Raw genomic sequence first — 17,108 nt, 5'->3', positions numbered from 1 at the left:
GTACAAGGACATGAGGAGAGGAGGGCCCCTACTGAACAAGGCAGCCTGAGATAGGTCGTTTCAAGAGGATGTCGATGCTTCTTCGAGATGTTAGAGACTCATCTCTGCCAGAGGGTTAGGGAAGAGATGAGAGAGGTGTTTGACCCTCTACCACCACTACAGTATGAGCCACCCCTATAACGAGAGGATTCAGTGTCATTTCGATACAACCCTGCCCCTCCACCTTATCATCTGGCACCGCCATAGTACAATCTGGTGGCCTACCATACAATTAGGTGCCACCACAGGGTCACCCGGTCCTTCCCCAACATAATTTAGGTCATCTTCAATAGAACTTGCAAGAACCACGACAAGGACTATGGTATCGCCTCAATAACACCTGCCACATCTGCATAAGTGCCCAGCAGTACACGAGAGAGGGTCTACGGAATCAAAAATCAGGCTAAACCTATAGTCTAGGGCATAATCTATACCCTCACCCAGCAGGATATTGTAGTCAACCCAGATGTGATACAGAACAAGCAATTCCTGTGGTCCAAGATTCTTTAGATGTGTTCCCTGATGAAATATCAGGATTACTGGTGGATAGAGAAGTTGAATTTACTGAGATCTTCAACTCGGCACCCAGCCCTTACTGCATGAGCTGTGTTAAGATAGAAGAACTAAAAAAACATATCAATAAATTGCATGATAGTGGGTTCATTCGACATAGTGTGTCTTTTTGGGGTGCTGGAGTCACATTTGCAAAGAAAGAGGATGGGACATTAAGATTATGTATTGACTACAAGGGATTGAACAGGGTCACGATCAAGAACAAATACCCCTTCCCCAGAATTGATGACCTTTTTAACCAGTTGCAGGGTGTTCAAGTCTTCTCCAAAATAAATCTGTATTCGGGTTACCACCAGATAAAGATCAGGGCAGAGGACATTCCCAAGATAGCTTTCAAAACCAGGTACAGACATTATGACTTCCTAATCATGCCCTTTAGACTAAATAATGAACTAGCCATTTTTATGAACTTGATGAACAAGATTTTCAGACAATTCTTGAATCAGTTTATCATTGTATTTATCGATGATATCCTGATTTATTCGAAGAGCATAGATGAACATGCTCACCACCTGACTCAGGTTTTGTAGGTTCTTAGGCAGAAGAAACTGTATGTAAAATTGAGCAAGTGTGGGTTCTATCTCAAGCAGACTACCTTTCTAGGACACATCATATCAAGGGATGGAGTATCAGTGAGCCACAAAAAAGTTGAGGTAGTACTTGGATGGGAGAAATTGACCTCAGTTAAGGAGTTTGTAGCTTTTTAGGAATGTCAAGTTATTACCACAGGTTTGTAGAAGGATTTTTCAACCTAGTCGCTCCTTTGACCCAACTCACAAAGAAAAATGTTAAGTTTGAATGGAATGTGAATTGCGAAAGGAGCTTTACAGAACTCAAGAAGTAGTTGACTACTGCACCCGTGTTAGCTTTACCGAGTGGGACAGGTGGATATACAGTGTACAGTGATGCCTCCTACTAAGGTTGGGTTATGTTCTAATGCAGCATGGCAAGGTCATAGCCTAGTTAAAGAGTCATGAGAAAAATTACCCACCCACAACTTGGAACTTGTTATCATTATCCATGCCCTGAAGACCTAGCGCCACTACTTGTATTGGGAGACTTTTGAATTTTTACTAACTATAAGAGCTTAAAGCATATATTCACTCAGAAAGATCTAAACATATGTCAAAGACATTGGATAGAATTCTTGAAGAATTATGATTATAATATCTTGTATCACTTAGGCAAGGGCAATGTAGTAGCTGACAAGCTCAATAAAAAAAGTGCAGGTATGTTAGCTTACCTAATAGTTTCTAAATGCAGGGTAATAGGGGCCGCACAAGATATATGACTTCAGGACTTAAAGAGAGTTACATGATTGGCCCACCTGACTGTCCAACCCGAATTGATCCATAGAATAAGAGAAGCCCAATTAACCAATTCTACCATAACTGCCCTGAAGAAAGATGCAGAATAGGGAGTACATCCAAAATTTCGAGTCTCTACCAATGGATTGCTCAGGTTTCAGGACATGGTGTGTATTCCAGATGACAGTGAACTAAAAAGGGACATCATGACAGAGGCTCACAGCTCCAAGTTCATATACATTCCAAAAATACTAAAATATATTAAAGTATGCGACCCCGATTTAGGTGGAGCAGGATGAAAAGAGAGGTAACCGACTTTGTTTTCAAGTGTCTAGTATGCCAATAAGTTAAGGCAGAGCATGAATGCCTAGACTGGTTATTTTAGCCATTATCGATCCCGGAGTAGAAGTGGGAACATAATGGATTTCATAATAGAGTTGCCTAAGGCAAGTACAGGACATGATGCCATTTGGGTAATTATCGACCAGCTCACTAAGTCTTCTTACTTCTTGGCTATCAAGATGACCGACTCCTTAGACAAGCTATCAAGAATGTATATCCGAGAGATAGTCAAGTTATATGGAGTTCTATTGTCAGTGGTATCCGACAGAGACCTCAATTTCACTTCTCAATTTTTGTCTAGTTTTCAGCAAGTTATAGGAACGAAACTGTCCCTTAGTACCGCATTCCACCCTCAAATCGATGGACAATAAGAGATGACGATTCATACACTTGAGGATATGCTCCGAACCTATGTTCTAGACTTCAAGGGCCATTGGGATGATCACCTACGTCTGATAGAGTTCGCCTACAATAACAGCTATCAGACAAGTATCAGCGTGGCTCCGTATGAGGCATTGTATGGCCATCCATGCAGATCATCGATCTGTTAGGAAGAGGTGGGTGATAGAAAATTATTTGATCCAGATCTTATGGAGTAAACTACAGCCAAGATAGTTAAGATTATGAAGAATATCCAAACAGCTCAGAGTAGGCGAAAAAGTTATGCAAACTCCCGGAGGAGAGATTTAAAATTTGAGAAAGGAGACCGAATTTTTCTTAAGGTTACTTTTTTCAAAGGGATCAGTAAGTTTAGTAAGATGGGAAAATTAAATCCCCGATTCATCAGACCATTTGAGATCTTAGACCGGATTGGTATGACTGCCTACAAACTGGCACTAACTTCAGAGCTATCCAGGGTTTATAATGTGTTCCACGTATCTATGTTGCACAAGTACAACCCAGACCTCTCACACATCATGTCCTATGAACCCCTTTTACACCAGGAGGATCTATCATGTGAGGAGGTACCGGTAAGTATTATAGCCTAGAAGAGTACTCCACAACCGAGAAATTTTATTCATCAAGGTCTTATGGCAGAACCATATGCAGAAAGAGACCACTTGAGAACTGGAATCAAGCTTCTAGGCCCAGTACCCCCAGCTATTCGATTGAGTGAGAGAGTGACTAATTTGAGGGATCAAATTTTCTTAAGGGGGATAGTTGTAATACCCAGGCCCGAAGAATAACCTGAGACAAAATTTTTATTTTTTAATTATTAATTTAAAATAATTTATTACTTTATTTTATTTTTATTTAAGTAAAATTTTGGAAAAAAATGAATTAGGAACGAGATTGAAAATAATTTTGGAAAAAAAAGGGTGAAAATTTAGATTCTTTGAGTATTTTTGAAAGAAAAATTGAAAATAAGGGGTTAAAGTGTAAATAGAGAAAGTTTGGCCACGTAGGACCGTTTAGTCAATAGTCTCGACGAACTGGAGGGCGCCACATGGCAAGGCGCATTGACGTTGGTGCCACATGGGAGGTGGCGATCTACGTGCCCCACAATCAGACGGCCCAGGATCGATCCCGTGTGCGTGGACGGTCCGGATTCTTTTTTCCCTTAGGTACAATCGGACGGTCGAGATAAATCGCAATGAACAGTCAAGGTTCATTTCCTCCTTAGGTGCGATCGAACGAACGAGATCGATCGTGATGGACAGTCTAGATCAACATGGGATGGTTATAAATATTTCGCATCACATGGGAACCTAAACCCTAACCATTAGCCCCTGCCGAAGAAAAAGAACAAGACACCGGATAAGGAAGTCGACCACCCACCACTGCTGCACCGGAGCCACTGCCAACAGCCAAAAAAATGTAAAAATTCTCCCTACCTGCTTGGAATCTAATTGCGAGTACCATTGTGGCCAAATCAGAGAAAGAAGAACAGCGGGTGAGTCGAAAACTACGGGCAAAGCCTGACGAAGTGGCCACGGCTAAAACTCTAAAATTCCTCCGATGAGCCCTTTTCTGATTCCTGTTTCACATGATTTTTCAATTATGGTGTTCACTGTCTATTTCTGTGCAAGGTAGCCAAAGAAAGAACCTCAGCCGTAAAGAAGGACCGACGGAGCCGCCGCACTCGGAGGTCCCCCCTGCCAGTAGGTTTGATCTTTTTGTGATTTCCTGGTAAACTGAAGCTCCTAACATGTTTTTCTATAAGGATAAGACCAAAATCGACTAAAACTAACCAAAACTGGCAAAAACTGGCCAGACCGATGCGGATCACCGGCTTCTGCGGCGGCAGAGCCGGCACCGGAGCATGGCGGCGCCACCATTTCAGAACTCCAAAATTGGTTTGAATGAGTTTTGGATACTGATTTTTTATTTTTTGGGGTATATTTAGGTACGCAACGAGTATTTTGAATTTTATAAGAAAAATTCAGGGAACCCAGTACCCTTAGGAGGCGTAGTAGACAGCTCAACATCTCGAAATACTGATTCGGATAAGGATCCTTCATCCTATTCTCCGTTATGGTAAACTGAGACTTGCTGGTTATCTACGGAAAGGGCGGATGGGCTTGGTACATAGGGCACCCTACCGTGAATGTTACATCAGTCGAACGGGGCTGGGAAGTCCCTTACCGGAAAGGTTTGGGAGATATGGTTCACCTTCATACCAAACGAGGTATCAAGGTGATGGAATATTTGGCGCTCATTATTGGAAGGGGTACGAGAACGGTCAGTCAATTACAAAATTGGATATTATGTTTACGAGTTGGGGGGGGGGGGGGGGGAGGGACATCCTTATAGACCCCCAGAGTTACCAGTAAGCAGGTAAGAAAGGAAAATTATTGTTTCTCATTTTCTTATGCGTGAAAGTTAAAAGTGATATAGACGTGGGTCTTCATAGGTTGTCTTTGAAAAACTCGTTATAGTAAGTATTCAACAAATGTCTTCAAGTTTCAAATGTATTTAAATAAAGCAAGGGCTCCATTAGTTTTTTTTTTTAATTTTTTTTACCAATCTTCAATTTTTCGTATATGTGATTTGTGTGATCTCTTACTGGGTTAGTATAGCTCACTTTTTCATTAACTATTTCATATCAAGAAGACCAAAATCCAAATCTCAATCAGTAAGAGGGTTGTGAGTAGTTCACTATCCGGACTCCCTTCAAGTACTAGTGAAGGTTTTCCTAAGGTGTTTAGTTATTCGTTTTTTATTTTATTTCTTTAATTTTCGTTTATCTTTTAAAATGGATATTTTCGTAGTGCTATTGGGTATTTAAAATTATTGTATAAGAAATGTAAACTCTAACTCTATTAATCACCTTTGTATTTAATTTATGAATTTATTTTCCTTTAAGTTCTGGGTATTTACAAAATATCATTCGTTTTCGTTGCTTTGAAACAAAAAAAATAAAATAAAACTATTTGGAAATCAAGAGTGTTTATGATTAATTTTTTCTTGAATCAAATCTAAAATTCCTTAAGATTTTTTTTTGAATATCTACTTTTGGAAAGAAAAATCTTGAAATAAATTCTTTGGACTTCATAAGAGATGGATAAAGCTTTTATATGTGTGTCTGAGTAGAAAGAATATATTATATAGTGAATTTGTGATTTCATTAAAGGGTGTAAGTGCATTATTTATTATTAAATGTCTATAAATCAAGTTTGTGATTTCAACTCTTTAATTTATATATTGCATTTACTTGCAAGTTGTAAATGAATTTTAAGTTTACAACTTGATGAATTTGCTAATTATCATGAGTGAATTTTAGCTCACCTATTTCATTTATTCTTAGGTGCTTGATTTTTCTTTAAGTCATTTAAATTTGAAGACTAATTTACTCCTCTTGGGTGTCATAACCACTTGGGACAATAATTATTTATTTTAATATTTATTATTAATTAATTTATTATAACTCTCGGTTCTGAAATTTGGTTTGAGATAATTTTTTCTAACTTATAGAATATATATATATAATTAAATTTTATTTTAATTTAGTTTTTATTAAATTGTTAAGAAAAAATGAATTAGGGACAGAATTGAAAATAATTTTAGGAAAATTGGGTGAAATTAGAATAAGAGAAGTATTTTTGAAAGAAAATTTAAAAATAGGAGGCGAACCAAAACACGCCGCGTGGCGGGGACCTGACATCGACTCCACGCGGGCAATCTGTGTGCCTGAGTGATTCGACGGTCCAAATCACATCCTGCGTGCACAAACGACTTAGATACATTTTTCTTTCAGGTGCAATCAAACAGTCAGATTTAATCCGATCGTGCAATCCAAATTCATTCTTTGAATAAGAAGGGTCCAACGGACGGGAGAGGGCCACATGTCTCCGTACGGGCGATCCAGATTGACTCGGAGAAGGTATTTAAATATCGCATTTCAGGGAACTCTAACCCTAGCCACACCAGTCCTCACCGGAGAAAAAAAAGAAGGGCGGCTAGAAGAGAAACCGACCGTTTTTGCTGCCACACAAGAGCCATCGTCAATTCCAAAACAAGTAAGTTTTCCTCCTTCCTACTTGGAATTCAATCCCGAGTCTCCCCAGCCAATATTGGAGTCAAAGGGTCGACGAGTGAGCCAAAAACTATGGACAAAGATTGACCGAGTTGCTGCGGTCAAAACCCAAAACCCTCACCGATGACCCCCTTCCCATTTTCGTTTCGCGTGATTTTTTTACCACCATGTTCACTGTCCTTTTCTGGTGCAGATTAGCCAAAGAGGGACCTCAGTCGCGAAGGAGGATAGATGGAGCTGCCGCACCCAAAGAACCCCAACTGGTAGGTTTCGGTTGTTTTTGCCTTTTTCGGCCAACCAAGGCCTCCTAACTAATTTTTTTACAGGTTTACGTATAAAACCAGCCTAAACCAGCCTAAACCGGCCGAAACATGGCTAGGTCGAGGGGAGCCACCGCTGTGGGCGGCGGAATCGGCATCGGAGCATGGCGGCGGCACCGTGCTGGAATCCTAAAATCGACCAAAAAGGTTTTAAAATACCTATTTTGGCCTTTTGGGATATTTTTGGATTTGTGACTAGTGTTTTAATTTCTACAAGAAAAATCTAGGAAAACTGATGACCGCCAGAAGGAACAATGAAAAGTACGGTATTTCAGACACCGATTCAAAGTAAGAATCCCTCATCCTTCTCCCTGTTACGGTAAATTAAAAGCTAATAATCGATAATATTATATTTTGTAAAAATTAGAAAATCTTAAAAATAATTACAGGTCACTAGTAGAGACAGAACCAGTCAATGCATATTTGCCATAGTTTACTATTTATTTTCTCCTCTACTGCTTAAAATGTTTACTATTATATTGTGTGCATTAAATTACTAGTTTAAATTGATTTCTCAATTACTTAGTTTACCTAACTGCATAACCCTCAACTGTTGATTTCTTTTTCAATGAATGTCTCAATCATATTTCTTGATGTACGTATCGTCTATTTGCATGACTTACAGTTGATCTGTAAATATGAAATATTGGCATATAACTGGTAATTGGTTAATGGTATAAATCTATGTATGAAAAGCTCACTAGATACCTTGAGAAAGGGTGGACGAACCACCCAGTACATAGGGAACCCTACTGTGGGCATTACCTCAGTCGGACAGGGTTGAGAAGTCTCATACTAAAAGAGTTTGAGAGATATGGTTCACCTCCATATCGGACGAGGTATCGAAACGATAATGTTTTACACCCATTACCGGATGGGGTATGAGGACGGCCGGTTAATTGACAAATTTGGATAGTAAGTTCACGCATAGGGGGACATTCCTATGGACCCCCAAGGTATCAGTAAGTAGGTAAAAAAGAAAGTTTGATCTTTTTGCTTACTTGCGTATGAAATCATAATGTTATTTAAGTTATTGTCCTTATAGGTCGATTTTGAAAACTTGTAACGGTAAATATGGAATAAATAATTTTGTGCTAAATGAATTTAGTTAAGAAAGCAAATGACTCCATTAATTGTTTTATAATTTTTACCAACATTCAATTTTTCATATCAATGATTAGTGTGATATTCTTATTAAACTAGTGTAGCTGATCCCCCTATTTAACTATTTTAGGTCAAAAAGATCAAGATTCAGATTCTGAACAGTAGGAGGATTGCAAGTAAAGATTACCTCCCGGACCCCATCAAAATTGTCAGTGGAGGTTAACTCCATGGGGTTTTAGCTTCATTTTTGTTTCTGTTATTTTAACTCTTTTTAGAGACATTTTCGTAACTTTATTGGGTATTCCAAATTATTGTGTAAGAAACGTAAACTTTAATTATTATTTGCTTCCGCTATTTTAATATATATTCATTTCCTTTATATTTTAGACATTTACATTTATAACATAAATAGTAAACACAATATAATATTATATATTAACATCACCTTCTCTAACAAATTTTTTACCAAAGTATCATTTTGTTTAAAATTATATTTACATTACTTTTAAATATCTACAGGACAATCCACAGTCTTTACAAGATAGATTTTTCATATCTAAGCATTTCAAACCAAATGGACTCTTTGATGTTAAGCATTTCACACTAAATTTCATTGGGTGTTGACATCAAAATGCAAATTATATTTTTAAAACTTGTCTTTATACCTTATTGCATAGTCTTGAACAGACTAGTAATAGCCAAAATCTTTCAGTAATTCTCTTTTTTTTTCAGTTAATGCAGTCATTTAATTAATAAATTTTATCTTCACTTTTTAAATTGAAATAAAAAATTAAGTAAATTGCATAACATTATAAATAAAAAGTGAAGATCATATACACACACAATGAGTTCCCCAAAATCTCAACCTATCCTCTCTTATCGCTATGTTGATCAAACTCTTGTCTCAGCAATTGGTACTTAACAGTAATTAGTATTGTTGTACTGCAATACGATCTTGTTCAAAACGGTGATAAGCAGGTCTAGTTCTAAGGAATAACAACACACTGGAGGCAAGTCCAAGCATAGACAAGCATCCCCACCCCACAAATGTCACGAAATAGCACTGCCTCCCCATGCAAACTGCGGCATCTGTTATCATGCTGCCTCCTATCCCTGCAGGCGTTGCATTCATGTCGTAAACCAATGCAGCAAGGAAGCCATAAACGAGTGAACCAATAGGAATGTTTGTGATCAGAATGTTGTGATTGACACCCACACTGTTTGGTCCAAAAAGTTCTGATGTGATCGAAACAGCTGCTGCAAATATGAAACCAGAGCTGAGACCTATCAATGCCGTGGCTGCCTGTAATGCTGCTGCTTCGCCTGAGGCTGCTAGCAGGAAGAAAGCAACTGGTGTTGGCAGAAGTGCAATTGTCAGCCACCCTGTTCTTGCAAAGTAGGCCTTCCTGGATATATACAAACAAATAAATTCAATCGACAATAAGGTACAGCTAAAAAAGAATGCAGCTTACGAGCAAACTCCAACAAACTCTTCATAGATTGTGATAGGAAAATAACTTACGCACGTATGTAATCTGGTGCTGCTGAAAGTAAGCGGCCAAAGAATGAGAAAGAAGAATAAAGGGTGATAAGGGCTGTTGTGTTGGAGCCTTGTCCAAGTGATTGTGAAATTTGTCCTAGATTGTTGCTGTACACAAGACCTATTGTGCCACCGCAGAAGTAAGCAATATAATACAACCAAAAGTCTAATCTGCCTACAAGTAATTGTAGTGTATGCTCTTCCCCAAGCATTGCCAATTGACCCCTCCCGATCATTGTCTTGCAACACCCTTCATTCATTTCCATTACACTTTTCTGTTCATTGATGCCTATTGCAGATCCATTTTCACTCATTAAGGGAAGGTTATTCAGTCCATTATTGTAACTAGCTTCACGTGATAGCAACCCTTTATGAATTTCGAGATCATCAACATCTACAAGAATAAAGCCAGAGCCTTCAAGCCGAAAACTAGAATGGACAGTACGATGAAACCATGCTCGAGCATAAACAAAACCAGGGACACACAAGGGAAAAACAAGAAGGAAAATTGCTCCAGCAAAAAGAAAACGAGCTGTAGTTGCATCAGAGGTTTTTGCACTGAAGAGAAGAAGATAAATTCCGGTTAGTACAGCTATGACATTCAAGAGGAGAAATAAAACGGAGTCACGGCGAACTCCATCAGGAAAAAGTGGATCCAAGGATGGCTGGCGAAGAATTGGGATGAGAGCAGCAACAGAAACAATGACAGGAACAAAGGCATTCAAGAGAAGATAAAGGGAATTAGATGATGGATTCATTGCATTGTAAGCAAGGGTGTATAGTGCCGCACTTACACCATTGAAGCTTACTGTGAGAGACAAAGCTAGAGCTCGGTTGGCAGGAAAGTTTCGTATGCAAAGGACAAAACAAATGGTGTTGAACCAACATATGCTTAATCCAGCTAATAAACAGCATAGAAAAACCTGCAAAAGAGAAAAGAATTGAAATAATTCCAGAGGACAAGAAAACTATGGTCCAAATTTTCATTCCTAATAAAATTCAAATTCAACGATACCAAAGTATTCTTAAGTTTAGGTCGAAGTGGTATCAATTTTAGCACAAAAAGATAAAAACAATCGTTTGTAGTCTGAATCTGATTAGATCAAACTTCTGAAAATGTGGAGTGATATGTAATTCATGCTTTCAGACTAATAAATATATTGTTAGAGTATATATAATTGATTAACTTATTTCTTTTTTCTTAAATGTTTAACTAATTAGTTAAATAAAATAATTTAAACAAGAACCGAACCTCCATTTTTTAAGAGTGTCAACTAATCTATGTCATGTATGTTAAGTTCTGGAGCTGGTTTAAGATAAGCTAAATCACAAGAAGAGCAGAGCTAGAGACTGGCATCCATGCACCCTTTTATGTAATATAGGTATTCTCCAAAAAGTACTCTCCTCCTAAATATACTCCTGTGATGGCACTAAAGGAACTATGTAAGAGCTACTAAGTTTCTTTGACTAACTCATCTCATGTAAACCAAAACAAAAACTACACACCTGCATGCGTAAGTTATCATGTTTAGCTTAATTTAACATTAAAAATATTTTTTTTGAAAAAATTATAATGTGACAATTTCATTCTCCTTTTTATATAAACAATAGATTAGCATGTAACTTATTGTGTTTAAATTATTAATATTCTACCTTGAATTCATTGATGATAAACGTTTACTTCTTATCTTTAAGTTAGACATGAAAATTCTATTAAAAATAATAAAAATAGATACAGTAAAATATTTTAAATAGAATTAGAATAATAATATGTCACGAGTCACAATTTATTATTCTAATTTGAAATAAAAACACAATCATATTCTATATATATATATATATATGTATACTCGCAGCACTTTTCATTAAAAGCATTTGTCTTGGTCTGAGTTTTTTTGTAAAGCAAATGTTTAAATGTATAAATATTCTTTTTCCTTTTATTACAACATATTTTGTCCTAGTTAAGATTTGGACATTCAACTTTCACTTTTCATGAAAATGGAGAAGTAGCCCCTGACACCAAAAGTCAGGTTTGCTTTATGAATATATTTATTTAAATTGTAAATAAAACAATCCAAAATGAAAAATAAATCAATAATAATATAATTATCCAATTAAAAATCCTATATTAATCGAAAGAATTTAATTAAAAATTATATTGACTGCTTAATCAAAATCTTTATCGTAATTAAAATAGCATTTCCTAAAAATTTAAAATTTTATTAACTGAATATTTGAGTAAAATTAAAATTACATAATTAAAAACTCTACTTACCATTTAATTCAAAAAATTATTATGAAACTAAAACCTTTCAATCAGAAACTTTATCTGAATAACTATAAGATTTAAGAAGAACCAACAAATAATAATATAGTGATTAAAACTTTTATGATAATATAATAGTTAAAATTTTTATATTATATTTAAAGATTTAAGAGCTCGAATATTATTAAAAATATAAGATTTCTTTTTGTGTGTATTATACATTGATGATGAATTTTGATTTATTAAAGATAGTATTTTTGAAAAAAAAATCGAAAATTAAGAGATCAAAATAGAATTAAGAAAAATTTCGCCATGTAGATCGCTCAGTCAGCAGCTCCGACAAATCGAAGCACGCCGCGTGACAAGACACATTGATTCGGTGCCACGCAGGAGGTCACACTGGCAATTTGCGTGCTCACGATCAGACGGTCCGGAAGCGTTCCCGCGTGCGTGAACGGTCTGGATTCGTTCCCTCCTCAGGCGCAATCAGATGGTCGCGATGAACGGTTCAGATTCGTTCTCTCTTTAAACGAGATCGGACAATCAAGATCATATTGCGATGAACAGTCATATTTATTTTCTCTTTGAATACGATTAGACAGTCGAGATCAAATACGATCAACGGCCCAGATTTAAGCAAGATGGGTATAAATATCTCGCATCACACCGAACGCAAACCCTAGCCGTCAGCTCCCCCGTCAGAGAAGAAGAACTAGTCCCTGGAGAAGGGAGCTGACCGTCGCCTGTTATCGCGCTGGAGCTACCTCTGACCACCAAAAAAAGATAAAAAATTCTCTTATCCGCTCAAAATTTGATTCTGAGCACCCCATGGCCAATCGAAGCAAAAGAAACAGTGGATGAGCCAGAAACTGCGGAAAAAATTCGAAACTACCTTCAATGAGTCTCTTTCCGTTTTCTATTTCGTACGGTTTTTTCACTATTGTGTCTACTGTTTTATTTTATACAGGTTGACCGAAGAAAAATACCCAACCACGAAGGTGAGCTGGCGAAACTGCCGCACCGAAAAATTCCGCTGCCGGTAGGTTTTTGTTTTTATTTTTATTTTTTTCAGCCAACCAAGGTCCTCTAACATGTTTTCTCATAGAGATGAGTATAAAATCGGCCAAAACTATCTGAAAATGACCAGGTCGAGGTAAACCACCGCAGCGGGCGACGGTGCCTTCACCGGAGTACGGTGGTGCCACCGTGCCAGAATTCCAAAATTGGCCGAAAAAGATTTTTAACACCGATTTTAGATTTTTTTGGATATTTTTAAGTATGTGAAACGTATTTTAATCTCCGCAGGAAAATTTAAGAAACTCGAGAACCGTCAGTAGGTGTAGTAAAAAGTTCGGTATTTCGGACACCGATTCAGATAAAAATCCTTCACCTTATTCTTTGTTATGGAATTGAAGTTTAATAATTGGTAATATGGTATTTTGTGTAATTTAAAAAACTTTGAGAATAATTACAGGTTACCAATGGAGTCGGAAACTAGTTAGTCATTTATTTGTTATCTTGTTTAATTGATTGTTGAATTTATAGCTTTAAATACATGATGATATACTAGAATAGTTAAATGATTCAATTGTGCCTTCTGGATATATATATATATGACTTATCTTGCATAATTTACGGTTGATTTGTGAAATTGGTAATTGATATGCAAACGAAAAATTGATTGCTCATGTAAATTAATGAATGGTAGTCTTACTGGATATCTTAGGAGATGGTGGACGGATCGGGTACATAAGAAACGAAAAATTAATGAACGTTGTCTCATACCGGATGTGGTATCGAGGAATAATATTTTTGGCATTCATAACGGACGGGGTATGAGGACGACCTGATTCACTCTCACATCGGACGGAGTATTGAGAGATGATATTTTTTGCATTTATACCGAACGGGGTATAGAAATGGTCGATTACTTGACAATGTTAGATATGGGTTCACGCGTAGTGGGACATCCCTATGGGTCTCTAAGGATACTAGTAAGTAAATAAAAAGAAAAAGTCATTGTTATTACTCACTTGAAAATAAGTGTTATTTGAATTATTGTATCTCTATAGGTCGATTTTGAAAATCTCGCAACAGTAAATATATGCAATAAATGATTTTTCCATATGATAAATAAATTTACCTAAATTAAAAGCTCCATTAGTTGTTTCTATTAATTTTACCAACGTCAGTTTTTGTATCGGTGAGTAGTGTGATATTCTTACTAGGTTAGTGTAATTCACCTTTTATTAACTATTTTAGATCAAAAAAATCACGACCCAGATCCCGATCAACAAGAGGGTTGTGAATAACTCACCACCCGGAGTCATTCAAAAGCTAGTGAAAGTCGTTCTAAGATGCTCAATTGTTTACTCTTCGTTTATTTCTTTGATTTTCATTTGTTTTTTTAGAATAGATATTTCTGTATCCTTATTGGGTATTTTAAACTATTGTGTAAGGAATATAAATACTAACTCTATTATTCCGTGTCTGCATTCAATTCATATCTTTATTTCATTTTAAGTTTCAAGTCTTTACAGACAATCAACTAAACATTTTAACAAAATTATAATCAATCTGTAGAATATGTACTTTAGCATTTATCAATCTTTTCCGATTTAATTTTACAAGTTATTTCGTTTCTATTTTCCATTTAACTACAAATTTGCCATTGAGATTTTGCTTTCATGTTTCGTATTTTTTATTCAATTAGAAATCGTGCTAAGATTCCTTTTCTATTTTCTTTTTCTTTCTATTTTCTCTATATTTTTCTTTCTACATTGTAAAATTCATAACAATATATATAAGTTGTATAGTGAATTTTTTTTTAAAAAAAGTCAATTCTTAATTCTTAATGGGAAGTACTATAGTTTTTAAATTATTTTTTGTATCATTCAAACAAAATAAAGAAAACTATTTGCTATAAAAACTAAAGAAAAAGACCACATTCTTGAAACAATTTTATCAAGACCAAATTATGATTGAAAAAAATTGAGACTAAATTGCAACAGAAAAATTTACATAAAAGTAAAGGTTATATTATCTAATGAGATATAATTGCAGTTGAGTTTTTGCCTCAACCATTCTTCTTATAGTACTTTAAATTATATGGTTTTCTTGACAATATTAGATTAAAAAGAAAGTAGCTCTTTAAAGATTTGGGAGGACATGAAAAAATTTTAATGTTAAAAATTCAAAATTAAAGGGAACATAAAATATGAGGTAACAACTAAGGACGTAATAATTTTATATATAACAATAATAGATTAAATTATGAACTGTTGAAAACTATAAATTATGAATTATAATAAAAAATCAAATAAAATAAATTATAAATTCACGGTATAATTGTGGGTAAGTTTTTTTATTTGGGGAGTTAAAGATAAGAAGTTTGATTCTATTATGAGTGTTTTACACGAAAGCTCAAAAATAAACATTTCGAAATACCCAATTTTTATCTCCCTCTACCAAAGATAAAGTCGTAAAAATAAAATTCTTTAGACAAAAAAAAAAAAAAAGAATAAACCCGAAAGGGAAAACATGATGCTTTCTATATTTTTTTACTTTTTTTTTTTTGTGCAAATAACTCTTTTTCCCAATTCTTACATAACTAAGGGAAAAGAGAACTCTTTTTACCAAAATCGTATTGCAGACTCAAGTTGTTTTCTAGAACAAAAACAGAAAAAGTAATAATCATTATGAATAAAGTTTAGGATAATCTACGGATAAATCTTTAAGTTTGGGGCCTAATTACAACTAGTTAGTTTGAAATAATTACTATTTAGTTTTTCTTATTTTGAACAATATAAAGTTATCTTTCTTTTAAAGATGAGAAAAAAAAATTTATTTGAAAAAGAAATAAAGAGGTTCTTAAAGAGAATAAAAGAAGTTTAATCATTAGAAAAAAATTTAAAAATTTCTAACCCAAAATTTTTTTACCATACTCTCACTTTAATTTTAACTTTTTGTCTGTAATTAATTAATTGAAGGGAAATATAATATTTATTTAAAATAATGAAATTAATTTATTATAATTTATAATTTATAGTTTTCTTTTTGGAGATAACATATTGAAGATTTCAGTGTCTGCCCATCCCTTTCTAAAAATAATATTTTATTGATGACAAAATTTCTAGATCTAGCATTAATCAACGGCTGACAAAGAGTGTGGCAAAATATTTATTGTGAGCTGGTATTGACACGTGTACATGTTTCTGGTGGCCTGATAAAAAATCTAATATTTTCATGTGAACTTCATTTAATTTTGTTTAAACGAATTTCAGGTTCACCCAATCAAAACAGCTCCTGTTTTCAAGGCCATGAAAAACAGATATGCTTGGCAATGCATCAATGGCGAAACAAATTAAATCAGAAAAATGAAATGAGAGAGAAGTAATTGAGGCGTACCAGGATATAAGGCAAGGAGATGATATTCGAAATAACGAGCCATTGAACACCGTAACCAAACAGCCCCATGAAAGCCGCTATGAAAAGAACAAGCCACAACGGCAAACACATCAACGCTAGACCTGACGACCATCCGAAAACCTTCCCCAAATCTGAAGCTACCGCCAGATAATTCAATTGTACCTGAGAAATTCTTAGCACGGATTTCAGATTCGATGAGTACGCAGAGAAATCGAAATTCGTTCCTGTAAACGCCTGAATCCAAATTGTCGCTACTAGAATCATCCATTTCCGAGATTGCCCTGCCATCACTGTACAATCCCTCCCGACCCTCTCTCCTCTCTCCTCCTCTATTCTTCTTCTTCTTCTTCTTCTTCTTCTTATTATTATTATTATTATTAGTCTCCTCCTCTTCTTTCAGATTATAGCTAACATCTTCGTTACGCGACCTCATAGTCATTTATATAGACAGGGCGGGGGCCCAGGGAAAGGTAGCTGAATGCATTTTTCTCTCTTCCTTTTTTCTTAAAAAAAAAAAAAATATTCTGCAAAACAAAAAATGTATTGCATGGCTGAATCTGATAATGACGTTGATGTTTCTCCGCTGTCTCCTACTTCATCTCTGCATTTATGTACTTGCACGTATTATTTATTTGTTTATTTATTTTTACAGAATAACCCTTGTTTTATCAGATTAACAGACTAATTATTCTCCTTATGATATACCTATTTA

The 17,108-nt window shown here is 35.4% G+C and overlaps 1 protein-coding gene and 1 long non-coding RNA gene across 5 annotated transcripts in view; one reads left to right on the top strand and one right to left on the bottom strand.

The window, feature by feature from the left end:
- LOC148266848 (uncharacterized) overlaps positions 1-8,507 on the top strand; it is a 46,118-nt gene extending 37,611 nt beyond the window's left edge. Inside the window, exon 3 of the long non-coding RNA XR_015817947.1 lies at positions 8,293-8,507. This is a non-coding gene — a long non-coding RNA (uncharacterized LOC148266848). The remainder of the gene's footprint in view (positions 1-8,292) is intronic.
- A 445-nt stretch (positions 8,508-8,952) lies between these two features.
- LOC110825645 (protein NUCLEAR FUSION DEFECTIVE 4-like) lies at positions 8,953-16,790 on the bottom strand. 4 transcript variants are annotated; one of them, XM_088216309.1, is made up of 3 exons: positions 16,376-16,790; positions 9,685-10,625; positions 8,953-9,568 (listed from the first exon to the last, which is right to left on the bottom strand). In XM_088216309.1, exons 1-3 carry the CDS (start codon positions 16,682-16,684, stop codon positions 9,091-9,093), a joined length of 1,728 nt encoding a protein of 575 aa, XP_088072435.1. In that variant the 5' UTR covers positions 16,685-16,790; the 3' UTR covers positions 8,953-9,090. The 4 variants fall into 4 exon arrangements, with proteins under 4 accessions (XP_088072435.1, XP_021911910.1, XP_088072436.1 ...); XM_022056218.2 differs by lacking the exon at positions 16,376-16,790 and having other exon boundaries at positions 9,685-10,260; positions 10,497-10,625; XM_088216310.1 differs by having other exon boundaries at positions 9,402-9,568; positions 9,689-10,625.
- Positions 16,791-17,108: the final 318 nt, after the last annotated feature.

This window comes from Carica papaya, chromosome 3 (assembly GCF_054855325.1).
Source record: "Carica papaya isolate Zhongbai chromosome 3, ASM5485532v1, whole genome shotgun sequence".
In the NCBI taxonomy this organism is placed as follows: domain Eukaryota; kingdom Viridiplantae; phylum Streptophyta; class Magnoliopsida; order Brassicales; family Caricaceae; genus Carica; species Carica papaya.
The sequence above is the reverse complement of the archived record's forward strand: the minus strand, read 5'-3'. Positions and strand labels throughout refer to the sequence as shown.